This window comes from Spea bombifrons, chromosome 7 (genome assembly GCF_027358695.1).
Source record: "Spea bombifrons isolate aSpeBom1 chromosome 7, aSpeBom1.2.pri, whole genome shotgun sequence".
Taxonomy (NCBI): Eukaryota; Metazoa; Chordata; class Amphibia; order Anura; family Pelobatidae; genus Spea; species Spea bombifrons.
The window spans coordinates 42,190,097-42,216,103 of record NC_071093.1 but is presented as its reverse complement, the minus strand read 5'-3'; the positions used below and the strand labels follow the sequence as shown (position 1 = coordinate 42,216,103).

The 26,007-nt window shown below is 42.3% G+C and overlaps 1 protein-coding gene across 2 annotated transcripts; it reads right to left on the bottom strand.

Moving 5' to 3' along the window:
- Nucleotides 1-1,868: 1,868 nt before the first annotated feature.
- Nucleotides 1,869-23,154, bottom strand: SRL (sarcalumenin). Of its 2 annotated transcripts, XM_053470630.1 has the most exons (8): nt 23,087-23,154; nt 9,944-11,497; nt 9,128-9,226; nt 7,604-7,699; nt 6,313-6,348; nt 5,416-5,532; nt 4,742-4,975; nt 1,869-4,585 (listed from the first exon to the last, which is right to left on the bottom strand). In XM_053470630.1, the coding sequence occupies exons 1-8, from the start codon at nt 23,145-23,147 to the stop codon at nt 3,774-3,776; spliced, it is 3,009 nt and encodes a 1,002-aa protein (XP_053326605.1). In that variant the 5' UTR covers nt 23,148-23,154; the 3' UTR covers nt 1,869-3,773. The 2 variants fall into 2 exon arrangements, with proteins under 2 accessions (XP_053326605.1, XP_053326606.1); XM_053470631.1 differs by lacking the exon at nt 6,313-6,348.
- Between the last annotated feature and the right edge of the window lie 2,853 nt (nt 23,155-26,007).

The window sequence follows — 26,007 nt, the reverse complement described above, 5'->3', positions numbered from 1 at the left end:
TTAGACGAGGGACACATGAGAAACGGCAGGCCAAGCCATGGCTTGCTTAGGCAGCTCACTCACCTGGCGCATAGGCGGTCTCTGTCTAGCTCCAGGTAACTTTTGTTCCAGGATAAGGATGGAATTGACATTAAACACCATCAGTATTTACCCCAGAGGGGATCAACCTCCCCATTATAAAAGTGGATGAAAACTTTCACCCATAGAGGTAGAAAAAGTGTTGCCTTCCAGATACTCTTAACCCCTTAAGGACAATGTGCGGTCCCTAAACCCATTGAAAACAATGCATTTTGAACCCGTATATGTACGGGCTTTGTCATTAAGGGGTTAAGACCATTTGCATCACATACGTCATGGTGTTCACATCACGAAGCACCCAATATTCCACCCAATAAACTCCAGATATAGTATCCCCACCGAACATCTTTTTTTTTTGTGTATAGAAATAATGGGTAATTGTAAATAGATTTTCTGGAAAATATGTAAAATGTGTTTCTCACCAATATAAATTGTATTGATCCTTCTGCTGCTCTACTGAGGATCATATGAAGGTCCAAATTGGTCACCAACATTGTTTCTGTATTAATAGTGCCATAAAGTCATTGCGACCACAGTAGCTGCTCTTGTCCTCTTTTCAATATTTACCTTGATAATAATTCCACCATAAAACCATCATTTATTGCCGTATCACTTGCGTCCTCAATAAAGGCTTTGTGTAATGCTATGTTTGCCAGGGAGGTACAAAAGCATTTCGATTTAAGGCATTGCTCTACGGAAGTCAACCAACAAAGCAGTAGCTATCATAAAAAGCTGCCCTGTGAACGGTGAATATGCCCCGGAATCTATCTAGTTGTAGCCCCTGTTCCTGGAAAGTAGTTTGCTTATTTGGGATAACTCCTTTTTTCTCCATCTTCTTGCCTTGCTAGTCCAAGATGGTCAGAGTCCAAGAAGATCTGTTCTTCTTCACGTTAAAGAACCTTCTTCCGCTCCATCATCTTATCACACTTAAAAAAGGTTAATGGCGTAAGTGGTCTTTTTGCTATCACGCGGCTACTTAGGCTGATCTACAAAGATTCTTAACCTTTTCTCCCCAGTGGGTTTCTTATCATGTTACAATATTAGTAATAGTAACAATAATATGGAAATTTCTTCTTACAATAAATATGGAGTATTTGATGCCGGTTGATTCTCTCTCTTTCAAATGGCCAAAGAGTGACACTTGTTTTAGGGCAGGGGTGTCCAACCTGCGGCCCTCCAGCTGCTGCAGGACTACATCTCCCATAATGCTCTTTCAGCTAAGGGGCTGGCTGAGGAGTGTGGGAGATGTAGTCCTGCAGCAGCTGGAGGGCCGCAGGTTGGACACCCCTGTTTTAGGGGGTCTGTCTGAAAGAGCTTTAACGAGACTTTGGATGTGACCTATTGATAGCTATTTATATAATTAACATTTTTAATTTATAAACCCATTTTGTGATGTTTCTATGAGCAGTATTGTGGTGTTTATGGATATAGAGCGTTATGGCGCACACACCCGGCTAACGTTCTAAGCTCCTTGAAAAGAAGACATCAGGGGAGGGATAAGGGACACAAGGATTAGGGTCCTAGACATAGGGACTGTCACTCCTAAAACGGGTTCAAATTGGAACGCATACCAAATCCCCCCAATCTCCCACTCTACTGGAAGAGCCACCTTGCAGCACTAAGCCTATTACATACTACATACATACATTACACATCGGTCACACGTGTAGATAAGGGCGTAACAACACAACTTGGGTAACCCTGTAACAAAAACGATGATTTTGATGCAAAATTATGCGAAAATTGGGAGAAATCATATAATAACAAGAAATGAGACGTTCATATCATAATGCTGTTTGTTAACAAGCTCAAACTTTTATTGTATTTCACGAGAATAATTAGCTCAGAGGATCATAATAACAAAGTGAAAGATGGTTTATGGTAAAAAAAAAAAAAACCAACAACAACAGCAATTAATTATTGGACCGAGGAAGTGAAAATTGCTTCGGTGACCAGTTGTTCTAAAACCAGTCTACCTTATAACCCCTTAGGAGCTAACGGGACCTCCAATACGTTGTTGATGAGTGAAAGTGGTATGTTTAATGTCTTGCAGGTCCCTTTAAGACAGGGCTGTGCAACAACAGAGGTTGGACTACAACTCCCAGCATGCTGAGCGGAGCTGCTGTTGGCCACTCCTACTATAAGGTAAAGTGACCGGGGATCCCTTTATGAAGAGGACGCCTGGCCACGCTACTTTAGGGGTTCACATAAACCTACATTATCACACTAAATTCTATTAGTTAGATTTCCACCCTCTTCCTTCGAAACCTTCGCTCCCTCTGCACCCTCCTTGTATCCGGCTCCGCGTGCCAAATCTCCAAGAATTCTTTATTGTGTCTAATGCCCAGATTTCAAATGGTTTACCCGTAGTAAAAAAAAAAAAGGACTTCACTTTTAGGACTTCGTTTCAGCCTTTAGGCGCCGTGGAAAACCCATTCATCTGATCGCTGCGCTCGATCCTTATCAAAAAGTTCTAAAATACATATTTTTAACGTGCCGTTTTTCTGACCACCGGATCGCATTATTTTAAGAGCATGCCCCATACTCACTTCCTTCTGTCCTTCAAAGAAATAATAAATTAACCATTCAACGACCCCAGCCCTGCATTTATCTGGGAATCTCCACGTTCACGGTGCTAGATTCAATAAACAGGTATTTAACGCTGTCAATTAACTTAAATAAAAATTTTTTTATAGGGTGACAACTTTTGCAGAGTTGGATCCATGCATTTTTTGTCTGGCGGTGTCCTTCTAGACCCTAGATCGTGGATATTTGGAGCTCTTGATTGCCACCTCTCTTATGTAGACATGGCTTTATGAAGTGATCGGCGGGGACGGGTATGCCAAAAAATCACGGTTAACTCCGGCGAACACTTTTAGCCTAGAGGTTACAAGCAAGACCGCAGAGAACATTGTGTGTGTTCAAACAAAAAAGCTTATTCATAGTTTGTAACAGGCAGTGTTTTCACGGAAGGATAAATACATTAGGAAAGGCACACTTGTAAAGCATTTAACGTTTCCCTTTCAGATATTACACATCTATATTATAAAAATTGTTCCTGAATTGGTAAATGAAGCAAAATAATGTTTCGAAAAAAAAAAAAAAAAGGAAAATCTGTGTATTTCTATAGGCACATTCTGGGATTCCACAAGAAAGGGCTGAGCCGTAGGACTGATATGGATACGCGCATGGAGCTACCATGATAGGTGTGTTACGGTTTTGGCTGGTGTTCTCTCCTCCGGGTTAGACAGATTTTTGTGACACTGGAGAAGTCAGAGAGCCTGCAATGAATCGAGGTTCCTTACTTGTTGTCTCCTACCGCTTGTAGGCCAATCGTAAGCCATGGTTCACCCATGGTGGTGTGAGATACTTGGAACCCAATAGGATTACTGTAGTCTCTCTGAAAGCCTCACCAATTACATCGAGCTTCCTGAAGGTACTTCTAACATTCGCCATATGTCCTTCGGTGTCAGAGCAACTGGACTCTCCAGCACGGAAGGACTTGGATTTCTATGGTATTAGCTTTGGGACTTCAAGGACACTTTGAAAGGGTGCAGTCTGCAAGGTTCTCCAGAGCAGGTAAAAACAGTCACCAAAGACCAAATGATCTTTTTATGGATTTGAAACTCTGTCGTTATCTTTATTTTTATTTTTTGATATTCTGGAAATATGAGAGGGAAGAAGAGGGAGATAAGTTAATGTTTCTTATAGCGATTTTTCGGTGTCTCCCCGCAACCGGTCACATCACAGTTGAGAGCTCCAGACTTTCTGCCTAGGCCGATGCTGCTGAGAAGGTCGGGAAGCTCATGGGTGATGGCTCTCTCGATCTTTTCAAGAAGGCAGCCACCCATGTAGGAGCACTGTTGGGACAGAAGCTTGAAGCTTGTGATTGAGTTTACGCCAAAGAAATCCTTGTATGCCTCTCTGTTGGGGAGATCAAACTTGCTGACGTTGGTCTTAGCTAAGATAGACTTGAAGATGAAGAATTTGTCAGGGTCATCTACAATGTCCTTAAACACCAGCTCTCCATCACTGAAGAAAGTAATTTTTTCCTTGTAAGTCTGAAGGTACCGGTCCACCAGAAGGGCATGGATTCGCACCCTGATAGCATGCTGACGGATAAAGGCAATCTTGTTCTCCAGACGGTTCTCGATGACCTGGTTAAGATCCTCCAGAAGAGAGATCTCCTCTTTCAGGAAGAGATCCCGATGTGTTTCAGGATGGTAGTCGTCTGGCCAGAAGGAGCTGACGTAGACCCTTGGGGGCTCGGTCACATTGATCAAAGGAGCTAAGCTCCAGAAGAGGGCTCCATAAACCCTCATCAGTTCTTGGGTGGCCAAACTATCAGCCTTATTCAGAATGATACGGATTTGGGACTCTCTTCCCTTCAGCTGCCGGAAAAGCATCTCCAGCTCCAGGCCCACATCCAGCTTGGTTGGGTCGAACACCACAAAGATCAGGTCGGCTCTGTCAATGAACCACTGGCAGACATCGTTAAATGGATACCCTGTAATAAAAAAAAGATTGAAATATAGAGACAGTTTTTGTAAATAATTGTATGCTTTGATTCACAAACCCAAACTTTAGCCAAAACATAGATTCTGGTAGCTGGTGGGCTTGTTATAGACGTTGATTAACACATTATTATTGGCAGGGCCCTTACCTCTCTCCTGCTGTTTGCGGTTTTCAATGATTCCAGGGGTGTCCACAAAGGAAACTCTCTCCAGCAGTTTATGGGGGATTTCAATACCAATTAACTTTTCAAGGAAGTTCTGTCCAAATTTCTCCAATGGAGAGAAGGAGCGGCCACTATCAGCAGCCATCACAATGCCCTCAATGGTCTTCAGCTTCGAACCATGCATCAGGACTGTGAATTCAGACGTGGTGGGCTCAGCACCTGCCAGAAAGATGACAGGACCTGTTAGTAGTAGTCAGACACTCATATATAAGACAGGTTTTTGGCGATGTCAAAATTAGCATTAGGATTAGCCATGACGTCACACAAGACTACGTCACATCCCAGCATGGCTCAATTGGTGGTGACTCTCCCTGGCACTTCAAGGCCAGTGGCCGTCAATCGGTGTACGTGTAGCTGCCAGCTGGATACATGTCGCACTTACATTGTCATACTCTTGCCGTGTGAGGCCACGCATGGTCTGCCGCTGGAACGGCGATATGGGTAAGTATGTGGACCTATTAGCTACGGTCCCACCGGGCATTTGCTTGTCAGTATTCAGTCTTGGAAACCATCCCTAATCATGCAGCAGCTCATCTGTTCATCCTACAGGACACCTACCATGGGAGCACCATTATTAATCGGTAACATGGCTTTCTTACCAGTGTACAGCTGATAGGGGGTCTCATCCAGCCCCAAGAGGTAGTTGATCATGGTGGACTTGCCGACACTCCACGGTCCCAAGAACAGCACCATTGGCTTAGATGTGATTTCACCGTCTAGCAATGAGAACGTGAGAAGAGAAATGTGTTGATGTGAATTGTTTCCTGTTATTTTTTACATTGAGAATCCAACAATAGTGAGTCCTGTTCTGAAAGCATTTTTGAAGTATTCTGCCCATCAGCATTTCACTAAAGTACCACTACTTTTTTAAGTCTCCATTTTTAAATAAGGCCCTTGACTTTGGAAAGTGATAATGGCCGTGTCCTATTGCAGACTTTTAAGGACAGGACAAAAGCAGCAAAACATTCACAAAATCTTAAGAAAATTGAGCCTTTTTGGCATGTTATAAGCAATACGTGTTATTTCGGGTTAAAAAAAGTTATGTGGCTATTTTTTGCCCCCCCCAACCAACACACACTCTGTCTTAAAAGCATGTATTCTGCTATAAAAATGATTGATAGTATACAAATTATCTTGGCCGCATTTACATGTCCGTTGCCCAAAGATAATCTTCTAAACCCAAATTTATATAACAGAATAAAAGGGATTGTAGAAGGGGCATATGCTGTAAGAGGGCCCAGCATGCTCAGAATCGGGAGTACGTGTCCTAAAGCGGGTAGGACATGGCAGGGTCCCTACTTCCTATAAAGAAGTGCATCTTATGCCAGCTTTATGTCAAAAGAACCCGTCACTGCAAAGCTGAGCAGGGAAGGTAAGTCAGCTGGGAACGGCCACCAAGAAGCCATGCCAGGGGCAGAAGGGTGAGGGCTGCTAGGCCAGACACACAAGCTGAGAAGGCCAGGCAGGGTACGGGCATCGTAGGCGATTCTACCCACCTGTGGCCGAGTCAGCAAGGGTACGTCCTTGGTAAGCTGTTAGCGAACGGGAGGGAAATTACACGTCAACATATCATCAGAAGAATATGGGGAATAACCCCTTATGGCAAAGGCTGCTAAGCTTGCACTTCTTGAGCTAACGGTGGTCTAAAATCAGATTAATCAATGGCGAAATATAATGGACCTTCTAGCAGAGGGAGTAAGACCGCCAAGCCAGCAGGAGGGTAAAGATCCAGTATTATCTAAATATCCATGCTACCTATACTATATAATGGCTTTAACCATTTATATTACTTCATTTGTATGTTAATCACCCCATACAGCGCTGTGGAATGCGTTATAAATGTTAATAATACTTTAGGTTCCAAGGCTTTATGGACTGATGCTGTCCTCCTGCCAAACTAGGTTCTGTTAAATAATCAAGTGTCGTCAGTATGTTTGGGACTTATTTAGACGGATACGGCAAATCTGGTGCAAAGTGGTGAAAGTGGTACCTTCAGTTATTTGATATGGACCCTTTGGACCAGAATTCCCCATTCCCCATTGTCTCTTTAGGTAATAATATGGAATATTTAGGGGAAAAAGTAGTGGTACTTTTTTGCTCCATTGAAAGTCATCACATATTTTGCCTTAAATACCTAGATTAACACAATTTGAAGGAAGTCTGTGTAGTAAAGGTAATTCTCTACATTTATTTATGTAATGGTCTCCCCCCAGGGTCTCGAACAGCTGGGTCGTTGAATCTAACAGTATTTTGAGAGACAGGAGGTCATGGTGTACCCTGAAGATGTATACCTAAGACATATATCAGAGGGGGGCTTTTGCTAACTCACCATATTGGGTCTCAATGGGTTAAATCCAACCCATTATCTAAAGTTATAAGACCCAAATCATTCAAGGGTTAAAGGACCAGAGCCTGTTAATCCAACGATGTGTTATAACAGACTCCATGCATGTTTCATACATGCTGAGGGTTATAGGGTAAAACTTCATCGGGTCTCTAGCTGAACAATACTACTTCCCTATGGTCAGGAAGCTCAGGTTCATCTGGGTTCCATGCGTTAACCCGTGGTTATTTTCCTTTGGGGAAAATAATGGTGATCGATATGCCCCAGATTGCAGGGTAGCCGATGGCAAATGTTGCATATGTTCTGAAATGAAGGTTAGGACGGCGAACGCCACATTCAGAATGTCTTGGGTTCCTAAACTCCTGCTTTGTTATAGTGTTATAAAAAGCTGCAAAACGCGACAGGGCCTCGCCAATACATAAAAGTCATCTTGACCTGCTTACCTGTGATTTCATGCTGCCTCAGCTCATTGTACTTGTAGGACAGTTCCAGGGGTTTGATGGATGAATGATAAATCTTCCTTAGCCTTTGCAAGACCGCTATAAGAGATGTGAAAAAAAGAAAAAACAAAACTTGAGTATTTTTGATTAAAGTTCTAGTTCTATATGATTATCCCAGCTGGTGTAACTGATTGTATATTGTATCTGTGTTTTATATATTGTTGGTGGGACACTTTGATGGTCCTAAACCCATACTTCTTATGATGAGTTCCTAAAATATAACACATTATATAATAATTACTTAATTCTTTTCATAAATATGATATTTGGTCAAATTATCAACCTGCACACAATCTGCTGTGTTTGTGGTCATTACGAATGAATACATTCTCTATATATTTAGTATTAGCGTTATTGTGGAATTGCCCTAAATCTCTATTTCCTAGAGCTTGATTATAGAAAGACCTCCATGATGCGGGGTGAAGCAGCACAAGGAATATTTTATTTCGTGAAGATCATTCGGAGAGCTAGCGGAATGTTCGTAAATAACATGACGCACTTCTTGTAGATGCTTTGTGTGGTTCTCTGAATTGGGTTCCTGTATTTCTTGCTCGCTGCACGGAAAATTAAAGTGGCCCTGATAGTTTCAGCCAAACATTGCATCATTCAGCAGAGTTCACGTGCGTTACATTACACTCCGGAATGCACTGCCTTTGGAGATGGCGGCCCTTAGATATACGGAAGCTCAGAATAGTGAATAAAGGCGAGAAAGAATATACACATTTTAATTTAAAAGGGGTTTATGGCTGTGTTATTCTCACAGCCCGTGGGGTCATGAAGAAGTTTTTATGGTTGTTTTCATATTGATGAATGCAATTATGGATATCACGAAAAAAATTAACTCAAAGGACATTTGGTTTTTTTTCAGCCCTGTTATTTAAATAGGAAACTGTGTTATGGTGTGAAATAAAGTATTGTGACCTTTACCCAGTTTTGCAAAGTATGTATGTATATATATATATATTTATTTATTTATTTATTTATTTATTTATTTATTTATTTATTTATTATTATTATTTTTTTATTATTATTATTTTTTTTATATACATTTTTTATTTTTTTATTATTATTTTATATATATATATTTTATTATTATTATTATATTATTATTATTAATTATTTTTATTTTTATATATATATATATATATATATATATATATATATATGTGTGTGTGTGTTATTATTATTTTAATACAGTTGGTTTAACATTTTATATTGACACAGAAAATACGTGACAGAAATTAAACACTTTAAACTCTTCATTGAATGAGTAACATTAGGGTTTTGTGTATAAGAAGCCTTTCTGGTGCAAAGTCCCATATCTGAAGCAATCAACACGGACCTTCCATAATTTTCCATGTGATTGCTTCACATTAGAACGCTGCCCGGGAATTACTTGTGTAAATCCAATAATTTGGGGTGGATCAGTGAGCTACAGTGCAAGGTGCCTTTGTTACATTGTATTACCTGAGTAATCATCCTTTGGCTTCTCATCTGTAAGTTTCAGAGTGTTGTCTATGTGGTTCCGATCCCTCTTTGCGATCTCCTCTAACTCGTCAACATCTTCTGTAAAAGTGGAAGACAAAACATAATTAAAGCCTTCGATGTATCCTGCCTGCCACCCCAAACCCATGAAATCCCAGCTCTGTAAATCTTATCTCCCCGCTACTTATTGGGAAGAACGTCTGCCTTATTGCATTCAACTCATTAGTTGTTGATAATCCTTAATAAACGAGCAGGCAGACCATTAGCGGCTAAAGTCTCTGGTCTTCTGATGGTGATATGAGATAGGGGTTATCTTTCAAGCCATTGTATCGTGTTACATCACAACATGTATTCTCGCAAATTACATATTGGACAACGGAAACAAATACTTGAGCTCTTAATTGGTAAAAGGAATGCATTTTTTAGGACAACACCATAACAAGATATGCATTTAGAAATGGCGAATTATGAATACCAATATATATAAAATACTATTTTGGGGAAACTTTCACACATCCACTGCAAACCTTTTCTCACACCATTGGTACTCAGAGGTAGAAGATATTCCACCGTGTGACGGTTCCTAGGGTGTCGGGACTCCCAGTACCTTGAGCCGTGGTCTCACAGTCTCTTTTGAGACATGCAGACACTCTGAATCTATGACATTATGGTGCACATCCCATTGTAACCCCCAGAATGACAGACTATGTTATGAGGCCACATTATCTCTCTCTTTGACACTCTAATTCATCCTTATTCACCATTATATCCGGAGACGGATTTATGTTGACTTTATACCTTTTAGCTGTTGTCGTCGTTTAACTGTTTTCCTCTGTGCTGGTTTTAAAGGTACGACTGCTAATGGGTCCCCATTTCTCTCCTGTTCTACAGAGCTCTGGACTTTTGTAACGACGGCTCCCTTTCCTTCGGAAGATTCTTCCGCTTTCAAATTATCTTCTGCAGCTGTTGGAGGAATTTCCCCTGTGTCCTTTTGTTCTTCTGTAGATTTCACTCCAGGTTCATCTATCTCTTCTTCTAAAATGTTTTCGTTTCCAACGTTATCTTGAGACGCTTCCTCCTTGTCATCTGTTTCCTGCCTTACTGAATCCAGCATATTTGTCACTTCAGCTGAAGATGGAGAAGTATGCTGCTCAACGTCTCCACCTGTACCATCATCTAACGATTCTTCTACGGCAGCTGATAATGGAATTTCTTCTATAAGTTCATCTTTTGTGGATTCTACTTCAGTTTCGTCTGCCTCATCGTTTGAAATGGTTTCCCCTTCGGTTTCGCCTTCTGTTTCTTCTTCTTCACCCTCCTTGTTTTCCTCTACTGCGTCTTCTTCTGATTCATCTTGTTCATCATGCATTTCGCTTGACTGGCCTACTGTTGCTAGAGTTTCTTCATCAGAATCTTCAGACTCCATCGAATCATCTTGGCTAACGTTCTCTGGATCAGATTCAAGTTCCCCTGAGTTATCAACAGGTTCATGGAGTTCACTGGTTTCATCAGCATATGGGACCAACTCAAGTATCGTCCCCTGAATATCTTCACCTTCCTCAACCATTTCTGACCTGTCTTTACCAGAGTCGATGTTGGCTGTCTCTTTTTCTAACACATCAGTATTGCTTTCTTCCAGTGGAAGATCAGAAATGTTATCGCCCGCATAACTTGAGCTCTTATCATCTGTTTCAATGTCGGACTTCTCCGCCATTTCATCTGCCTTATCCTCTTTTGGTGCATCCAACTCTGATTCATTTCCAAAAATGTTTTGTTCCTCTTCCAAAACAGTTCCTTCTATGGCCTTTTTAGTTGTCTCTGGTCCAGAGTTGCTCTCCTCTTCCCCATGAATCTGGTCTTCATTTTGGTCATGGTCTACCTCCACGTCAAGGGCTTTATCAGTAATGTCTTCTCCATCTTTCACAGTTTCGCCAGAATCTTCGACATCTTCCTTTGTAATGTCCAGATCCTCCGTTGGGGGATCTTGGCCTGATTTTTCTTCATCTTCTTTACTTTCATCTTTCGCAACCTCATCTGTTTCAGGACTAACGTTTGTCGCGTGTTCGCAAGGAGGTACGGCCCTCGTGGTATTGTGCTTGTCTTCCCTTTCATTCAATGGGTTGACACCTTCGATTTTTTCCTCTTCCCTGGCCTCGGAAATGCAGCCTTGTGGTTGGAAGTCTTGTGTCTCTACGTCGAGGCCCTCTTTGTAGGGCAACAGCAGACTATTTTGTATCGGGATTTGCTCTGCATACATTGACTTCTCGTCCAAGACAGGATCCACGGCAGCTGACTGCCCGTCGGAAAAGCTTCCCGCATCTTCAGTGCCATCCGGGGAAGCGACTTGAAGTTCTAAACAGTTAGAAGACGATCAGTCAGTGTAATCCAAGCTCTGAGCTCAGGAGAGAAGAGCCAAAAACACAACGTGACATTGTCTGTTAGTCCAGCCTCCTTTTTAGTATCTATATCATGCTTTGGTGTCTTATGTTTGTTCAGTTCCGGGCTTATCGAGAGACACTGGTGGATGGATCCTAATTAAAGTTACACTCACCCAACTAAAACAATTCCAACCACTCATATCCAAACCAAGTTTTTTCATAAATAAAACTGAAAAATATTCAATACTACCTTTTTAAGTGAAAAAAAAAAACAAGAATGGATATATATTTCTATAATATGTTCAAAGACATGCTACAGACAAAATGTTATTGGGGGTGTATATATATATATATACCTGATTCTAGCTGATTCTATATATATATATATATATCCCTTTAAATTTTCATTCAGGAAAAAAACTGTATAAAATTACTAGAACCAAGTAATCTTTTCTATGTTTGATAGACTTTTGGTGTTTCAAAGGTGGCTTTTTTTTTAAATGGTCATTCCATTTGACAATGCCTGGACAAATTAAAGGGGATAGTAGAAGTATTATTAAACACTCATCTACAGACACCAGACAAGCCAGAAGGCCTGTTTTTCCCTCAGAAATCTCATGGTGCCACAACCACAAGGGATTCTGGGTAGGTGCATGCAAATAAGGTCAACAATTATCACCTTTTGCCTCTATATCCACTTTATACATGGATCCCTTGAAAGTAATTGCCCGCTGAAATTATGAAATAATATTCATATTTCCGCTTTGTAGTCTCAGTTTGGCCCTGTACGCGTCTTTATACGGTACCAAAACGTATCACAAAAAAATAAAAAATAATGACCGGTTAGGCTAAGGGTTTATTCTGCCCCCCCCCAGAGGTTATTAAATGCTTCCCATTATATACCAGTAGTGTCGGGTAACAAAGTGACAAGAGGGGCTCCCAAAGCCTTCACAAGTTCTGCTGAATGCCGCGGTTTAACAGTTTCATTGCCAGTACTCACTATAAATCAGATCGGCGGTGACATTAGAAGGTATTACGAGAAACAGCAGTTAGTGATTTTGAAGCCCAAATGAATGCCAGCATGTTAGTGAATAACCAAAGAGATCCGATATGACAAACCCCCCCCTTACTATGCTAGCTTTTATATAATCGATTAAAGGGGGTCTATATATTCTCCCTTGGTATTTATCTCTTTCCATCCCGGTCATGAACTTTATCATGCGCGCTCCTTATCACGCTGTTCTTATTAACCACAGGCTTGGCTTCTACGACTCATTAGGCAGTAGAATGGAGGGCGATAAACATTTCATGCATAAAGCTGTCACTTTGGAGGCAAACCGGTGCACTGTATGTCTTACGGTGAAGTATCTGCCCTTTAGAAATGTAAAAATACACCTCAAACATGCTAACTTGTCTTTGGCATGTCCCGGATGCAACGTGTGACACGCATGCAGCGTCTGGAGACTTCAGGAATATCCCCCGGGGAGGGCAGTAATCTGCGGAGCTATTTTAGCCGTGATCCCGACCTAGCATCCCCGTCCTGGTTAATAATTTGGAATTATGCGGCTGCTCTCTGGTCGCAGATAATTCATTAGATTGTTTTTTTTTAAAACCCATAGAAGAGATACCTTCGTTCAGTTAAAAGCCCATGATGGGAATTGTAGTCTGTCGTATTATGCAGTGCTGTTCAATGGCAACTAGCTTTACATGATGTAAAAAAAGCCGCATTACACGCCTGTGATAAGGCTATTTCGTCAGATACAGTTATTGTAAATCACTCGCTGTTGGACAAATTAGATCCAGAAGACTCAAAAGCAAATCTCCCTGCCCACGGCAGCAGAAGACAACTTTAATTCTGCTGGAAAAGCCCCTTCTCTGTAAACTGAGAAATTTAGTTGTTACAAATGGGTCCTCACCAAATGCACCAGTTGCGGTGTAGGGCAAAGGGATTTAAAAATAACCCGCACGGATATAGACGGAAACAGGCGGACGTTCGTGAATGAATGAGCGCCAGCATGCACCTTGTGGCGCAGGTACTGAGAGGAATACAAAGAGGTGCATTGTGTGCTATACGGCTTTTGTTGTAAGGAGGTTAACGTGTCTTCAGCTCCAAAAGCTGCCACCCCCCCCAATAAAGTGACAATCCACAGCAGGTGTTTGTCACACGGACAAGAAAATAGCCTGATCCGAGACGTGTGGACAGACTCGCCGTGCCATGTGCTGCCAACAGCTGCCAAGGGGTTAATACAATTATTTAAAGAAAAATTACTCCAAAAACATTCAGCGCATGCATAGACTGCCCTAAGATGCAATCTGGCAATTCCAAGAACTAATTAAAAGGGGCTGCATAAGGGGTTAAATATAAGCAGTTATTCTTGTTGAAAATCAGAATAATCACAGTATCAAGCAATGCAATGTTTCTTGCTGATTTCATTGATATATTGGTTGCTATGGTGATAAGGCCACTTTTCAGATTTGGATCCAACTTTTTTACTATTTCGGTAACGTATAGCACGTGACATCGTCCTGACGAAATTTGGGTATACCAAATACAAGAAAATATACCGTTGTACAGCGCTGTGGAATAGGATGGCGTTATAGAAAAAAATATATATATTATTATGAAACGACAAATACTGAAACATATTTAAAGCAGCGCGCTCTGATCCATACTGCTGACGGGTCAAGCGGTCTCATTATGGGACTGCTTTTTATAACCGGTCTCGGAAAGACGATACGCATGAGACACAAAGTATTGTGTCACTGTGACATTCAGTGGCATAGCCCAGAGGAACGTTGGGTAAGACATGTCTCTGAGGTCAGCGCTGATGCAGCACAAGTTACGTATCGCACAGAGCTGGCTATTCCCAGCCTTGCGCGACCCATTCTCCTTCCTTGTAGGACATCCCAACGTCAAATGAAATGGGACAGTTAAAGTCTAGTTGCCGCTCACATGACTAGACCTCTCTGAGGTCCATCTTACCTGGTCCTAGGAGAAGACATGCGCTCACAATGCCATAAAGTGGTAACATCCACAACATACTAGGATGGTATTATTATTTATCGATGTATATAGCGCCATCATACTCAGCAGAACCGTACAATAAGATAAGGAAAATCGACGGCTACAAAGTCTAAGCCTGGAGGAAATCCTGATTGTCACCCAAGATTCAGTCCTTCTGAAATGTGAATTTCCTGCCTTTTTTTTCAAATGACCCAGAGAACAAAGTGAAAGCCTCGTCGGGATAAGACGTTAATTAGTCCTCTTGAGTGAAAGATCCGACTTTAAGACGATCAAAAAAAAATTGCATGGGAAAGTTTGAAGATGATTAAGTTTGAGTGGTCCGCAGTGTTTGTGACATCACAAAGCAGCACCATTATGCAAATCAATGCAATGCAATGGTTCTGCCTGTCTAGTTAGGTCAAAGAACATAAAAGAATGCTGTAAATTGAGTATATTTTATAGGCTCCTGGCAGCCAAATACTTAGAGAACCCCTGTAGTTTTGCACACTTTCTCTGCGCACTTCGCTGGTAATTAGGGGCTCATAAAGCAGCGTTCAGAAATTCTAGCTTGCGTGTAGAGCCGGGTATTTTGTGTAATGAAGCTCTTCGTATTACTTGTTGGGCCATATGGAGTCCGTCTGGTTTACAGGATTCCTGAGACTGTACAGGTGAATGAAACTATACTAAGAGATGACCTTTACCGTCCGAGAAATGTTCCTTCATCTTAAAATACCTCTCCATCCTGCTCCGAGATAATCTGACCTCTCTGAAACGTCTGTTAGCGTGTGTGTGTTCTACAATATGCAAGATCATGACATTCCAGTAGACAGATGATGTCTTAAATAAGAACGTCATGGAATTAGAGAAAAGAGTTGTGTTTGCATGGAATAGCCTTCCAGCAGAAGGGGAGGTGACAGATACAGTAGATGGACTCTGAAGGGTCTGACCAAAGAAAAACAGAAAAAGTGGGCTTTTCAATAGGCAACAAGAAAGAATAAATGGGCCAACTGGTTCTAGCCTGCCATGAAAAAAAGTTATGTAGGCTAAATATATAGGGGACTTGTTTTTATTTCATCATCAAGAAACACGTGAGATGCCTCGTGCCACCCAGGGATACCTGTTTGTATAAGAAGTGCCAAGCTGTGGGGATCCCTTGCCACTTCTGGAGGATATGCGGCATATCACATTACATAATTACTGTTATTAAAACACACGCTCATATTTAGATTTCTTCTCCCCCCCCCACCGCCCAAAGGTAATATCATACTGTATGATGTACCGACACCGGGAATCTCTCTGGACTGGAATCCAGAATACCCCTCTAGAAGTTCTATCTCTGAACTTTTTAACTGCGGAGTGGATTGGAAATTATAATTGTCCTGAGTCTTTCTGATGGAGGACCATACTGGACCATTTCTGGATGACCTTCTAGAGAGTATAATGGTTGTTATTGTATGTGTTCTTACATTATCGGACAGTTGATGCTATAGTTTAGCAGATAAATCCTGTAATATGCTTCTTCAGCTGGAGGTCTTGCTGATTTTTAGTCCCTGACCGAAAGCACCATCGAGGAACCAACAAGAAGCCCAGCCAGCTTCCAGAACACAAATACTCCCTTCTTAAAAAACAAACATGAAAATAACACAAAAGTATCTATTTTATAACAATACAACACCAAAGACCTAACAGCTTTATTAACCTACATTATGCTATACACATTCACAATTTTGTCTGGAAACACTTAATTGTCATGTGACACCAAAGCAGGCTTGTAAGGTGAGAACATTCATGTGTCATGATCTTCAAGTCCGTCAGTTTCCAAACAGTATTCATGGTCCGAGGCTTGTGAACCTGGATCTTAGAGCCCGCATGTCATCAGTATGACGAAATCTCGCCTCGCCGCTGCTTTGCCAAAAAAAGCCGGCATGTGACAAGGGCATCTTATAACTCCAAGGTCTCTGGTCGGATTGCAGATGCTGTGCTGAGAAGACATGAAGTCATGTCATTCAGCTCCGGGACGCTCATAAATGTGTTTTTAATTTCCTGTATGTCAATCCGCCACATGAAGATACACTTGCGTGTTAGTCTACAACCTGTGGGACTCCTTACCACGAGTCAAACTCCCAACTCGAAAAGGATTATGGGGCTTTTTGTCCAACCCCAAATTTGTAGCTCAATTTAGCCATGGAAAGTCTGGCTCATTGTGTTTAGAGAATTTCCGCCAATGGTGCCCAAGGGTCCCTTTTTCGTAAAGTCTTTAAAAAGACAGTCAGACACTTGTCAAAACAGAAGCAGGTGTTTACCGTAGGAATGCGGTCCTGAAATGGCCATCTTAACGTGTTACAAGCTTGCAAAACGGAAAGAAAAACCTTGCCCCTTGGCTCAGGTGTCACTTATATGCCATGGGCTTTACTCATTAAAATGCCAACAACTGGTAGCTCCATGTATTGGATTTGGGTCTTAAGCACGGGAGGAACATCCTGTCTATAAACATTCTGAGCGAGAGTTCCAAATGGTTATGGGATGTGTTACTCAAGCCGTGTGCAAACAGAATTGTATTCACTTAACCAGACATTTCGACCCATCATCTACACTATTCGATATGAAGGGCTATTCACTTAGCTAGTAACAGGCATGGATCAACCTCTTCTGGCAGGAGAAGCTCGCTGGGGTTGTCCTTGTGAACTGGGTTATAAACTCACGGTTTAGTAAATATACTCAGATAGTTAATGCGTGGGGAATGGGCAGAAGTCAGGACAAGTCAAACTTCAATGACCAGTTACAGTGGACAGTGCCAAGCATGGAGCAATCCTCGGGAAATATTCCACTGGATCGGATGCCTTCATTTTGCGAGTTGGCCAAGTGAAATATCTAAAAGCCACTGGGATGGCGGATCGCGAGGAGTTCCATTGTCTACAAGTCTCTTTGGTGATGTGTGGACGGAGATGTTAGGGACCACACAAAGGTCCAGCATCCCCAGAATAATCCAAGGGCTGGATCCTGCTGCACAGAATGAAATAGAACCTTAAAAGGATACAGCGAGCGCCCACAACTGTGCTGTGTGACAGTGCGAGAAGACAGCAGCTGTGGGCAAGAGTGACAGTGGGGGGGGGCAAAATGAAGCTGACCATGCAGGGACAGAGAGCCATAGAGTGACTGAGGAGGGGGGTCATAGGGATATGCTAGTTCATAGCAATTTGGTATCTCGTTACAGTAGTTTCCATACTTAGCAAGCTGACTAGAATCATTAGCAATTCATCCTCGGCTCGGGGGGGGGGGAGGGGAACATCCTAAATTTACCCAAGGACGAGCAAGGGTATAGCCAAGCCAGATCCAAAAGGGAGGTGGTGGGGTGGGGAGTGGGCTTTCCCTCACCTTTGTCTACAAGGAGACTGTAACTGTAAGGTTTGGGGTAGCAAAAAAAAAAATAAGGAGGGGTGCAGATATAGTAACTTTGTAATGTGAGAAGGTTAAGGCCTTGTTGATAAAGAGATAAAGGAATCGGCTCTAAAATATTAGACGTTCCAGTCTTAGGAGACATCTACTAACCTTTTGCTGGTGTCTTTGTTCAAGGGCGATACCTTTTATTGGGCCAACTGGTCTCGCCAGATTAATTCCATTTTCCATCCAAAGACGAATAAACGGTATTAACTTTTACTAAAGACTCTATCGCCTCTCGGGCCAATATGGCTGTCTCTGTTTCCCTTACTGAGTCTTTAAAGAGCAGGACCACCTGACAACGCAGCTCCCTTCTGGTTAACGGGAGAGACCCTCTTATTTTAGATTCTCTGTAAGGCCCATTAAAATGCCACAGCGTCAGTGATTGATTTGCGGACAGACGCTGTCTAGTAAATTAACTTTAACGAGTCTCCATTTCCCATTCCACAGCAAACTCCAACGGGGCACCGCGGCTTTAACCTCGCTCAACTCGAAATACAGGCAAGTAATCAGGTACTTAATAGCTTGTTTCAACCATAAACACCGTGCTAGCCGACCCTAGAGGTGAGGACAGGTATCTAATTCTCACATGTTTTACGCACACAAATTCACACTTTATTAACACTTTCAGTGCCTCGAATAACACGGCTACTAGTGCCGTCTATCCACTAAACCTCAAGTCCTCCAAGTGTAATAAGATGATAATTGTTGGCTATGAAGTATTGTGAGCTCCTGTAGCCACTGGTGGGAACCAGAAAATAAAGTCCTCCTCTGAGTCCACTATTAAGTATAGAGAGATCTGCGGGGTTCAGGTGATAAGCTGTGGTCCCATTGGTGTCCATGGGGGACGTACCCACCGATAAATAAAATCCCAAGGCAAGAAGTGCCGGTATACTGACAGACACAACTTTATTACCCAGAGCACTGCAATAAGCGATGTGATAGGCCTGCATTTTAGGGTATGATTAGGGGAACCCTGGCTTGCAGGAGATGCGTTGTACTGAATGTGTCTCCTGCGCAAGTGCGATATATTCACCTCTAGCGCTGGTTTGCGCAACATTTCCAGGGGGTCTAACAGGCTGTAAAATAGCCAGACTCCGGGCATATTGTACGTGCAATAACGATTACAAACCAGTTTCCACATCACATCTTGGCTTGTATCTACTAAATCGTAACTGAGGAAGTCATTTGTAAAAACACAAGATAAGTCAGCATACAAAGTAACACCAACATCTTCAGGAAGCACATTAGGAGGAAGGAAGCACTTTCAGCTCCGTATTCCCTCATTGAGGAAAATTGCTACCCGCTGGATATATTTATTTATGGGAAGGGTGAGAATGAATGGACGCCGCCAGGGGCTGGGTACGGCAGCCGAATTATAAGAAAATCTGAACTGATGCGACCCCAGTCTCCGTATCTTCACGCCTTGAAGGCCCCGTGTATCTCATCGCGGTTATATTCACCTTATAATTACTGGCAAGCAAAGTCCATAGAGTTCTGCTAAAGGACAAATTGTACATCCTACTCAAGACAGGCTGGCCTGCAGCGAGTATAATTCAATGGCGACCGTTATTTATTGATCAAACTGATGACCCTCGCTGCAGCAGGCCCCCTGAGATATGGACTTCCAGCGGGTAGTCAGCTACAACTCCCATAAATGTCTGCTAGCCAAGTTCCTGGCATGGATTTTACAGCTAACTAGCGATTTTCATCATCCAGAATATGGTGAATTTAGGGAACATCAATAGGTCTACAAAAGTTGTACCAAGGAGTGATCAAACAGCATCAGAATATGATGATATCTTGCTACATCTAAGTGTTCTAACTATCCAGCGCTGACGTGGTGACCCATTAACTGGCTCTCAAGTATTTACCCAACAACATTTTCTGGATCTCGTTACACGAGGACGGTTAGATTAACCGGTCCCTCCAATGATACTGATCCACTTGTGTTTACACGAGGAACACCGCTTCTCATGTAGAGCATTCCTTAAGATCTAAACTTTTGAGGTTAGGTGATCATGATGAGAAACTCTGCTTTAGAAAATAAATGTCCAGTTGAAATACTTGGGCCAAATATACCGATAACTTGTTTTAGATGGTTGATAGTATTCATGTTCAGGGTTCTAAACTAGAAGACAAAATTCCAATTACTAAACATCTTCCAGTGACTGGCCTACTCTTCCATCCTCAGGACACCATGTATCCAAAACGAGGATTATTAGGACTTCTGTCTCACCTGTCTCCTTTCCTCTGTGTCACATGGTATATGAGCTCATAGGGAAATTGAACCTGGAGCAACACTGATTGGCTGATGTGCCTTTCTTTGCCGCAATAGCCTAGTGTGATCTCAATGAGTGTGGTCATTAAATTGGCAGGCACTAGACTGGCTTGGAGATATGGGAGCTTTAGATCAAAGAGAATTCCCTAGGTTGACCCATAAGGGGAATTTATTAAAGACCACGCCATTCCACAGTACAGATTGTCCATTATTCTTTAACCCTGAGATTTATTTAATAACGCATCATGCAGGGCACATCGTATTATAACACAGATCTGTAGAATGACCCCGTTTTATAAACATTTTATCCCTAGTTTATATGAAACCGATGTTTCATTAAGAATGAATTCATAACTGAATAAAAGAGTTTAAAGATCAGTAAAAAATGATCAGTATGGATCTTACAACCGCAAGTAAATCGATACTTATTTTAACCCAAAAACGAAGGCGTTTGCCTAAGCCGCGGGTCTAAAGTAAGCTCTACGAAATGTATCTGGAGACGGTTATTTCTTTAAATACATTGTTTCTCATTTATCACGTTCAAGAGTAGGTGTGTACAGCTACTTAACAACTGTTAATGCCAGCGTGTGTGATTGCGTCAGGTGCCACGGGGCGCACTTAGTGGCATGATGGATTAGGCAAACGTCACTCGCGAGCCACAAGCTCTAGAAATAGAAGTCGGGCCCTTGTAGGAGAGAGGTCGGGCTCCAGGAGCTGATAAAAGTCTGGGAGCCAGAAGTTCACTGTAACGCAAGACTGGTCTATAACTCAACGACACTTCACAGGCCGACCTATATCTGGGACGAGACCGCAAATCAATGTGATGGGTCCTGCATCCGAAATACCGACCCACGTCGGAAAGTATTATTATTTGCTTGAAATCTTTAAAAGAGAGACAGTCTCAAGGAAACCGATCCACGCAACTCAGAATACGAAAATAGCTCCGGATCCGACCCCAAGTGGAGAACTTTACTCCGTCTTAGAGAAAAGAGAACATGAATTCCAAAAATTACCCCCCAAAAAAAGTTACACTTAATCATCCGAGACATTGATTCCCTTAAAGGATACTTGCTGCTCTCTCATATTAACAAAGCTTCTCTAAATTAATAACGATGAATTTCTGGGAGAAAAATATACTTTACATCAGGGGCATTCATCACGCAAAGTTTGGATCGGTCAATATGAATCTCACCCATAGCAAATCACACAGACTTTTTTACACCTATGAAAAAATATCCTGATTAGCAAGACTAGGGCTACCCAAAAACACATAAACTAACTCCAAAACGTATCTACCGAAAACAATCATACTTTGGGACTGAGTCACCTGCATTCAAGTAGGGATTTCAATTGTAATACATTCTCATCTAATAAGATGCTCAGAAGTAGCCAAGAATAGTGAAGTCTCAGCTCCAGTCTGTATAAGCATGAGAATCTGCCCCATCACCCTGAGATAGGGGTAACTGGAAGAGATCTGGGTGCTTAAAGTACAATTCCTACCCAGTCAAAGCCTTAAAAAATAGTTTCTAGTTTAAAAATAGCTTTATAAAAAAAATACAACAATGAAGCCTGAATAAGCTTAAAAGGCAAAAACTTTTTATCCCACTTTTATTTAACCCTTCAGTGCCAGGGGTCCTTTAACACCCTTTTAGCCCCCACTTAGCCGCCCCCCACCATCCCTGCACCATCTGTCACTGTACACCCCGGGGACGCCTCGTGTTACAGTCGCTGTCAGCTGTTGTACCCTTGATCTGCGTCTTTCTGAACAGTACAAAAGAAAAGTGCTTTTCAATGTTTCTTTGAGGCCGTCCTAAAAAATCCTACATTTGCTAGAAGCATGTTTTTTGTTTTTTTAATCTGCATTTTAAACCCATATAAATATAGAAAAATGTGAATATTTAGCATCGGAACAGTTGGCCTTAAGATGAATTTCATGCAGAATGGACTCCTAATATATATAATATTATTATTTTTAATTTATGTATATATATATTTTTTTTTTACCATAAAACCCAATCCTTAGTGTCAAATAAGATCTGATATCATCGAGTATGGTGGGGCTAGCAAACTTTACATGAGTATATGTTACTGAATACAACAATTTAAACCACTTTACCAAAAGCCAGAAAGCAAGCATTGATTAATTGCATTTTAGAAGGGTAGAAATAGCTAAAATATATATATATTACATATTATACATACAGAATTTAAATACAATTAAAAAACATTAAAAAAAACATATTTTAATAAAACTTTCAGTCCAAAGGCCTATATATTTTGCCGTCACCAAATGTCTATCTCATCAAAAAGAAGGGTCTGCGATGACCCCTTTGATATTGGTATCCTATTGGATGAGGGAAAGCGCTCTGTTATTTAACACCATCTTATATCCTTATAATCACAGAACGCTATATCTGCTGCAGAGATTATAGAATATATATAGATATAATGGCAGGGCTTTATATGAAGTCTGTAAAAGTACTTACGGTAGACAGAAATCAAAAAATATATTTATTTAGAGTTTTTTTTGGGAAGCAATCATCTATTATCTGATCATTGGCAAAAGCAGCTTTCTTTCAAACCGTTATTAATATGTCTTCATTTTTTTTAATGTTTTGGGAAATAACACAGCCTAGGATTTTTTGAGGAAAAAAAGAAAAACATTTTATTTCTTTATTTTTTATATACTTGGGTCCCCTTTTACCCGCAGACCCTCATAAAAAAATGTAAATATAAACCCTCATGGAGAGCGGTATGATTTTGGACGCCAAGGTAATAAAATGCCAATAACCCCCATATCTGCCCCCTCCATAACCGAAAGAAACATTAAGGATCCCTACCTGCACCCCCGAGCAGGAGAAGGGCAGCTAGGCAGCAGCACAGTAAGCTCGGTCCTCTCATGGTGTCAGCCAGGAAACATGGCACGGTGGTCTCCTCTATTTATACCCAGCAGCCGACACACAGGGCTGACACACACGCTGTCACACGCGTCACGGGCTGTCACACAGGTGCTCGCGGCCCATGGACACACACACACACACACACGCACACATCTGATCTTCTCTAACCTCAGGGCACCCACCAGGTGCAAAGTCACAAAGTAACACATTTTTGGGGGTTATTTTTATGACTCTCCCTGGAAGACAGTGGCTTATTCACTAAAGAGAGAGCTGGCAAAGGACACGCCAGCCATCATGTGCACTTTAATGTTTACATTTTCCTGTTGTCACTTTTTGCAAATGCATGGAGGGGTTCTGCTAGATCCCCCCACTATGGTGGATTTGCCCCCCCCCAGCTATTTTCTGCATAGAATGTGTGTACCTTAGTATGCAATCTTTTTTGGTGAGGCTTTGGTGAGGGAATAGCCGACCCTGTATAATGTATGATTCAATGAGTTAGAAGACTTTGGAAAAATCTCACTGTTTAAACCATACATTACACAGGGCCACCCAGCTCTTCCTGTAGCAGAAGCTCATCAGGGTTGGGCCTTCATAATGTATAATGAATAAACACCATAAACATATACATTGCCCTTAATATACTGTCTATCTTACATGTGCACATACTGCGCCGTACAATGAAGCAACATGACAGCATAGGTTGCCAACATTGGATATACCGCAATGTACAGCACTGAGCATAAACTGACGAAGCGGCTCTGGCACTTTTTTGCCCACGCGGACAGGCATATCTGGCAACCGGACACACACTGCAGCACTGAGTGTTGGGTATACCTGAGTACGGGGTGCCGGTGGCCAGTTGGCCAGTCCGGGCCTGGCACCAAGTACACTACCAACAGAACATATAAAGGTTAATGTATAACAATAACTACATTCACAATAAAATAATCCGCGCACAGACAGACTTAGTTTGGTCCGAACTGATAAAAGGTGCATGAAAAAAAAAGCTATTTCTAAAAGGCTAGAATATTGCAAAAAAGAACATTATTGTATCTAAGCTCGGCAGCACCTCATAGCCACGCCTCTAACCACACCCCCTAAAACCAACGCTCATGCGCTAGAGTCCAGGAAGTGAGGTGCAACTTCCTGCTCGGGCTGGCAGTAGAACTCAGTGCATCATGGGAAATGGAAGGGAATTTGCATGAATCGCACCTAATAAAAAAAAAACATTTTCATGATGTTTTTGGGTTGGGGGCTGACATATTTGAATAAAAGAGCCATCATTAATGGGGGGAGGGGTAGAATATATATATTGACCATTGGATGTCCAGTTAGTTCCTTGTAATTGGGGGGGGATGTGGTCGGAGATCTGGGAAGGACTGGCAGTGTGTGGGGGGGTAGGGGTGAAATGTCACCAGGGCTGCACTGAATATATCAGTCCATTCTTCCAAAGAATAATGCATATTAAAGTATTCTCCTCCATGGTTCAACAATTTTTGCAACTGATTGGCTGCTTGTGAATGGGGGGTCTCATTAACCCCCCCCCCATGATGTTTGCCAACCCAGAGCTGGAGCGGACTGGCAGTGAGTATACCATGTGTCAGGAGATGAAAAGCATTGGGCGGGGGAAGGGAAAGTGCAGATGGGGGGATTGTGCCGGATCCCCCCATACAACAAGGGCGTTAAGACAGCATTACATGATAACTGGATCCTTTCTTTGCCTTTCGTGTAAACGTATCTTGGACATGACTGGAAGAATAGTGCATGCTGGGCTCGATGTCTGCCATACTTAACCGTTGGGCCACTAGGCTGGACTCTCCCGGCCTCCGGTGCGATTTGGGAATCCCCTTCGCATACAGTAGGTCATTCTTGGCTTTACCACCTTTCCTTCTGCATCAGTGAATCGGGCAGGCGTGTGACATGTATAAATAACCGTGTTAGCCTGTCCGTGCTGACACAATGTTACTGTATATATCCTCGGCCCCTTACTCTCGGCCCAGCTGTCCCCGCTCTCTTTCTGGATACGTGGAATGCTATTACCCCTAGAGAGGGAATTTGGGGGGGGATTAATTCCTATGGCTGCTACTGTAGCCAATTCCATCACAAAGCTGCCTGACAAAATTAACCCCTGAAATGCCGGGTGAGGCGTCAGTTTGGACGACGACGTCGATTCAGGGAATATACATATTTCCCGCAATGAGAGTTCTAGAAGGTTCTATGGTAACAATGCGGACAGAAGAAAAAGGCAACAACGGCGACTGTAAGCTTACAAAACAAAACGGTAAAGGCTCCATATTATTACGAAACCGTACATTTTGCCAACGTTCCAGCCCTACAAAAAGTTGGGGGGTTTTAGCGCAAGTTGGCAGTAGCTTCTCATTCTCCATTAGTCCCCCCCCGCACTGGACAAACGCCTAATACCGGTATTAATGGAAATGGAGTTGAACTAAGCCTATGGAGGCAGGTTTGGGGGATGAAAGCCACCGTGCCGTGGCTTAATAGGCCAGGTGGATCAGAGATCTCGCCATTGTAACCGGCCCTCTTAGACTGCGGAAGCCTATGCTTTAGCCGACAGTCTTCTGTAACATTGACCGCAGGCGTCCCGATCAGAGGATAAACCCTGTCCAGCCCAGTGAGCTGTATAGCAGCATAGACATCCACCTCACCACCCTCTGGAGCCGAGCTTCACGCGGTGGCTCTTCAGGTAAGGTGGACGGCCACACGTCCCAACACAGGTGTCCCAAGCGGGGACCTGAAAGTTTGTGGGGGGCATCCTGTCGTAAATTTCCAACCTGCTACACCCTCCTCTGAGGTAGAGTTCCTGAATGTACCCACATTCTCTGCCCAAAGAGGACCTCAAG

Coding starts and splice junctions, on each gene's coding strand:
- SRL (XM_053470630.1), bottom strand. CDS start 23,147: ATGAGAGGACCGAGCTTACTGTGCTGCTGCCTAGCTGCCCTTCTCCTG. Junction 9,227..9,943: donor ACGACGACAACAGCTAAAAG/GTATAAAGTCAA, acceptor CCACTTTTACAG/AAGATGTTGACGAGTTAGAG. Junction 4,586..4,741: donor CCGCAAACAGCAGGAGAGAG/GTAAGGGCCCTG, acceptor TTTTTATTACAG/GGTATCCATTTAACGATGTC.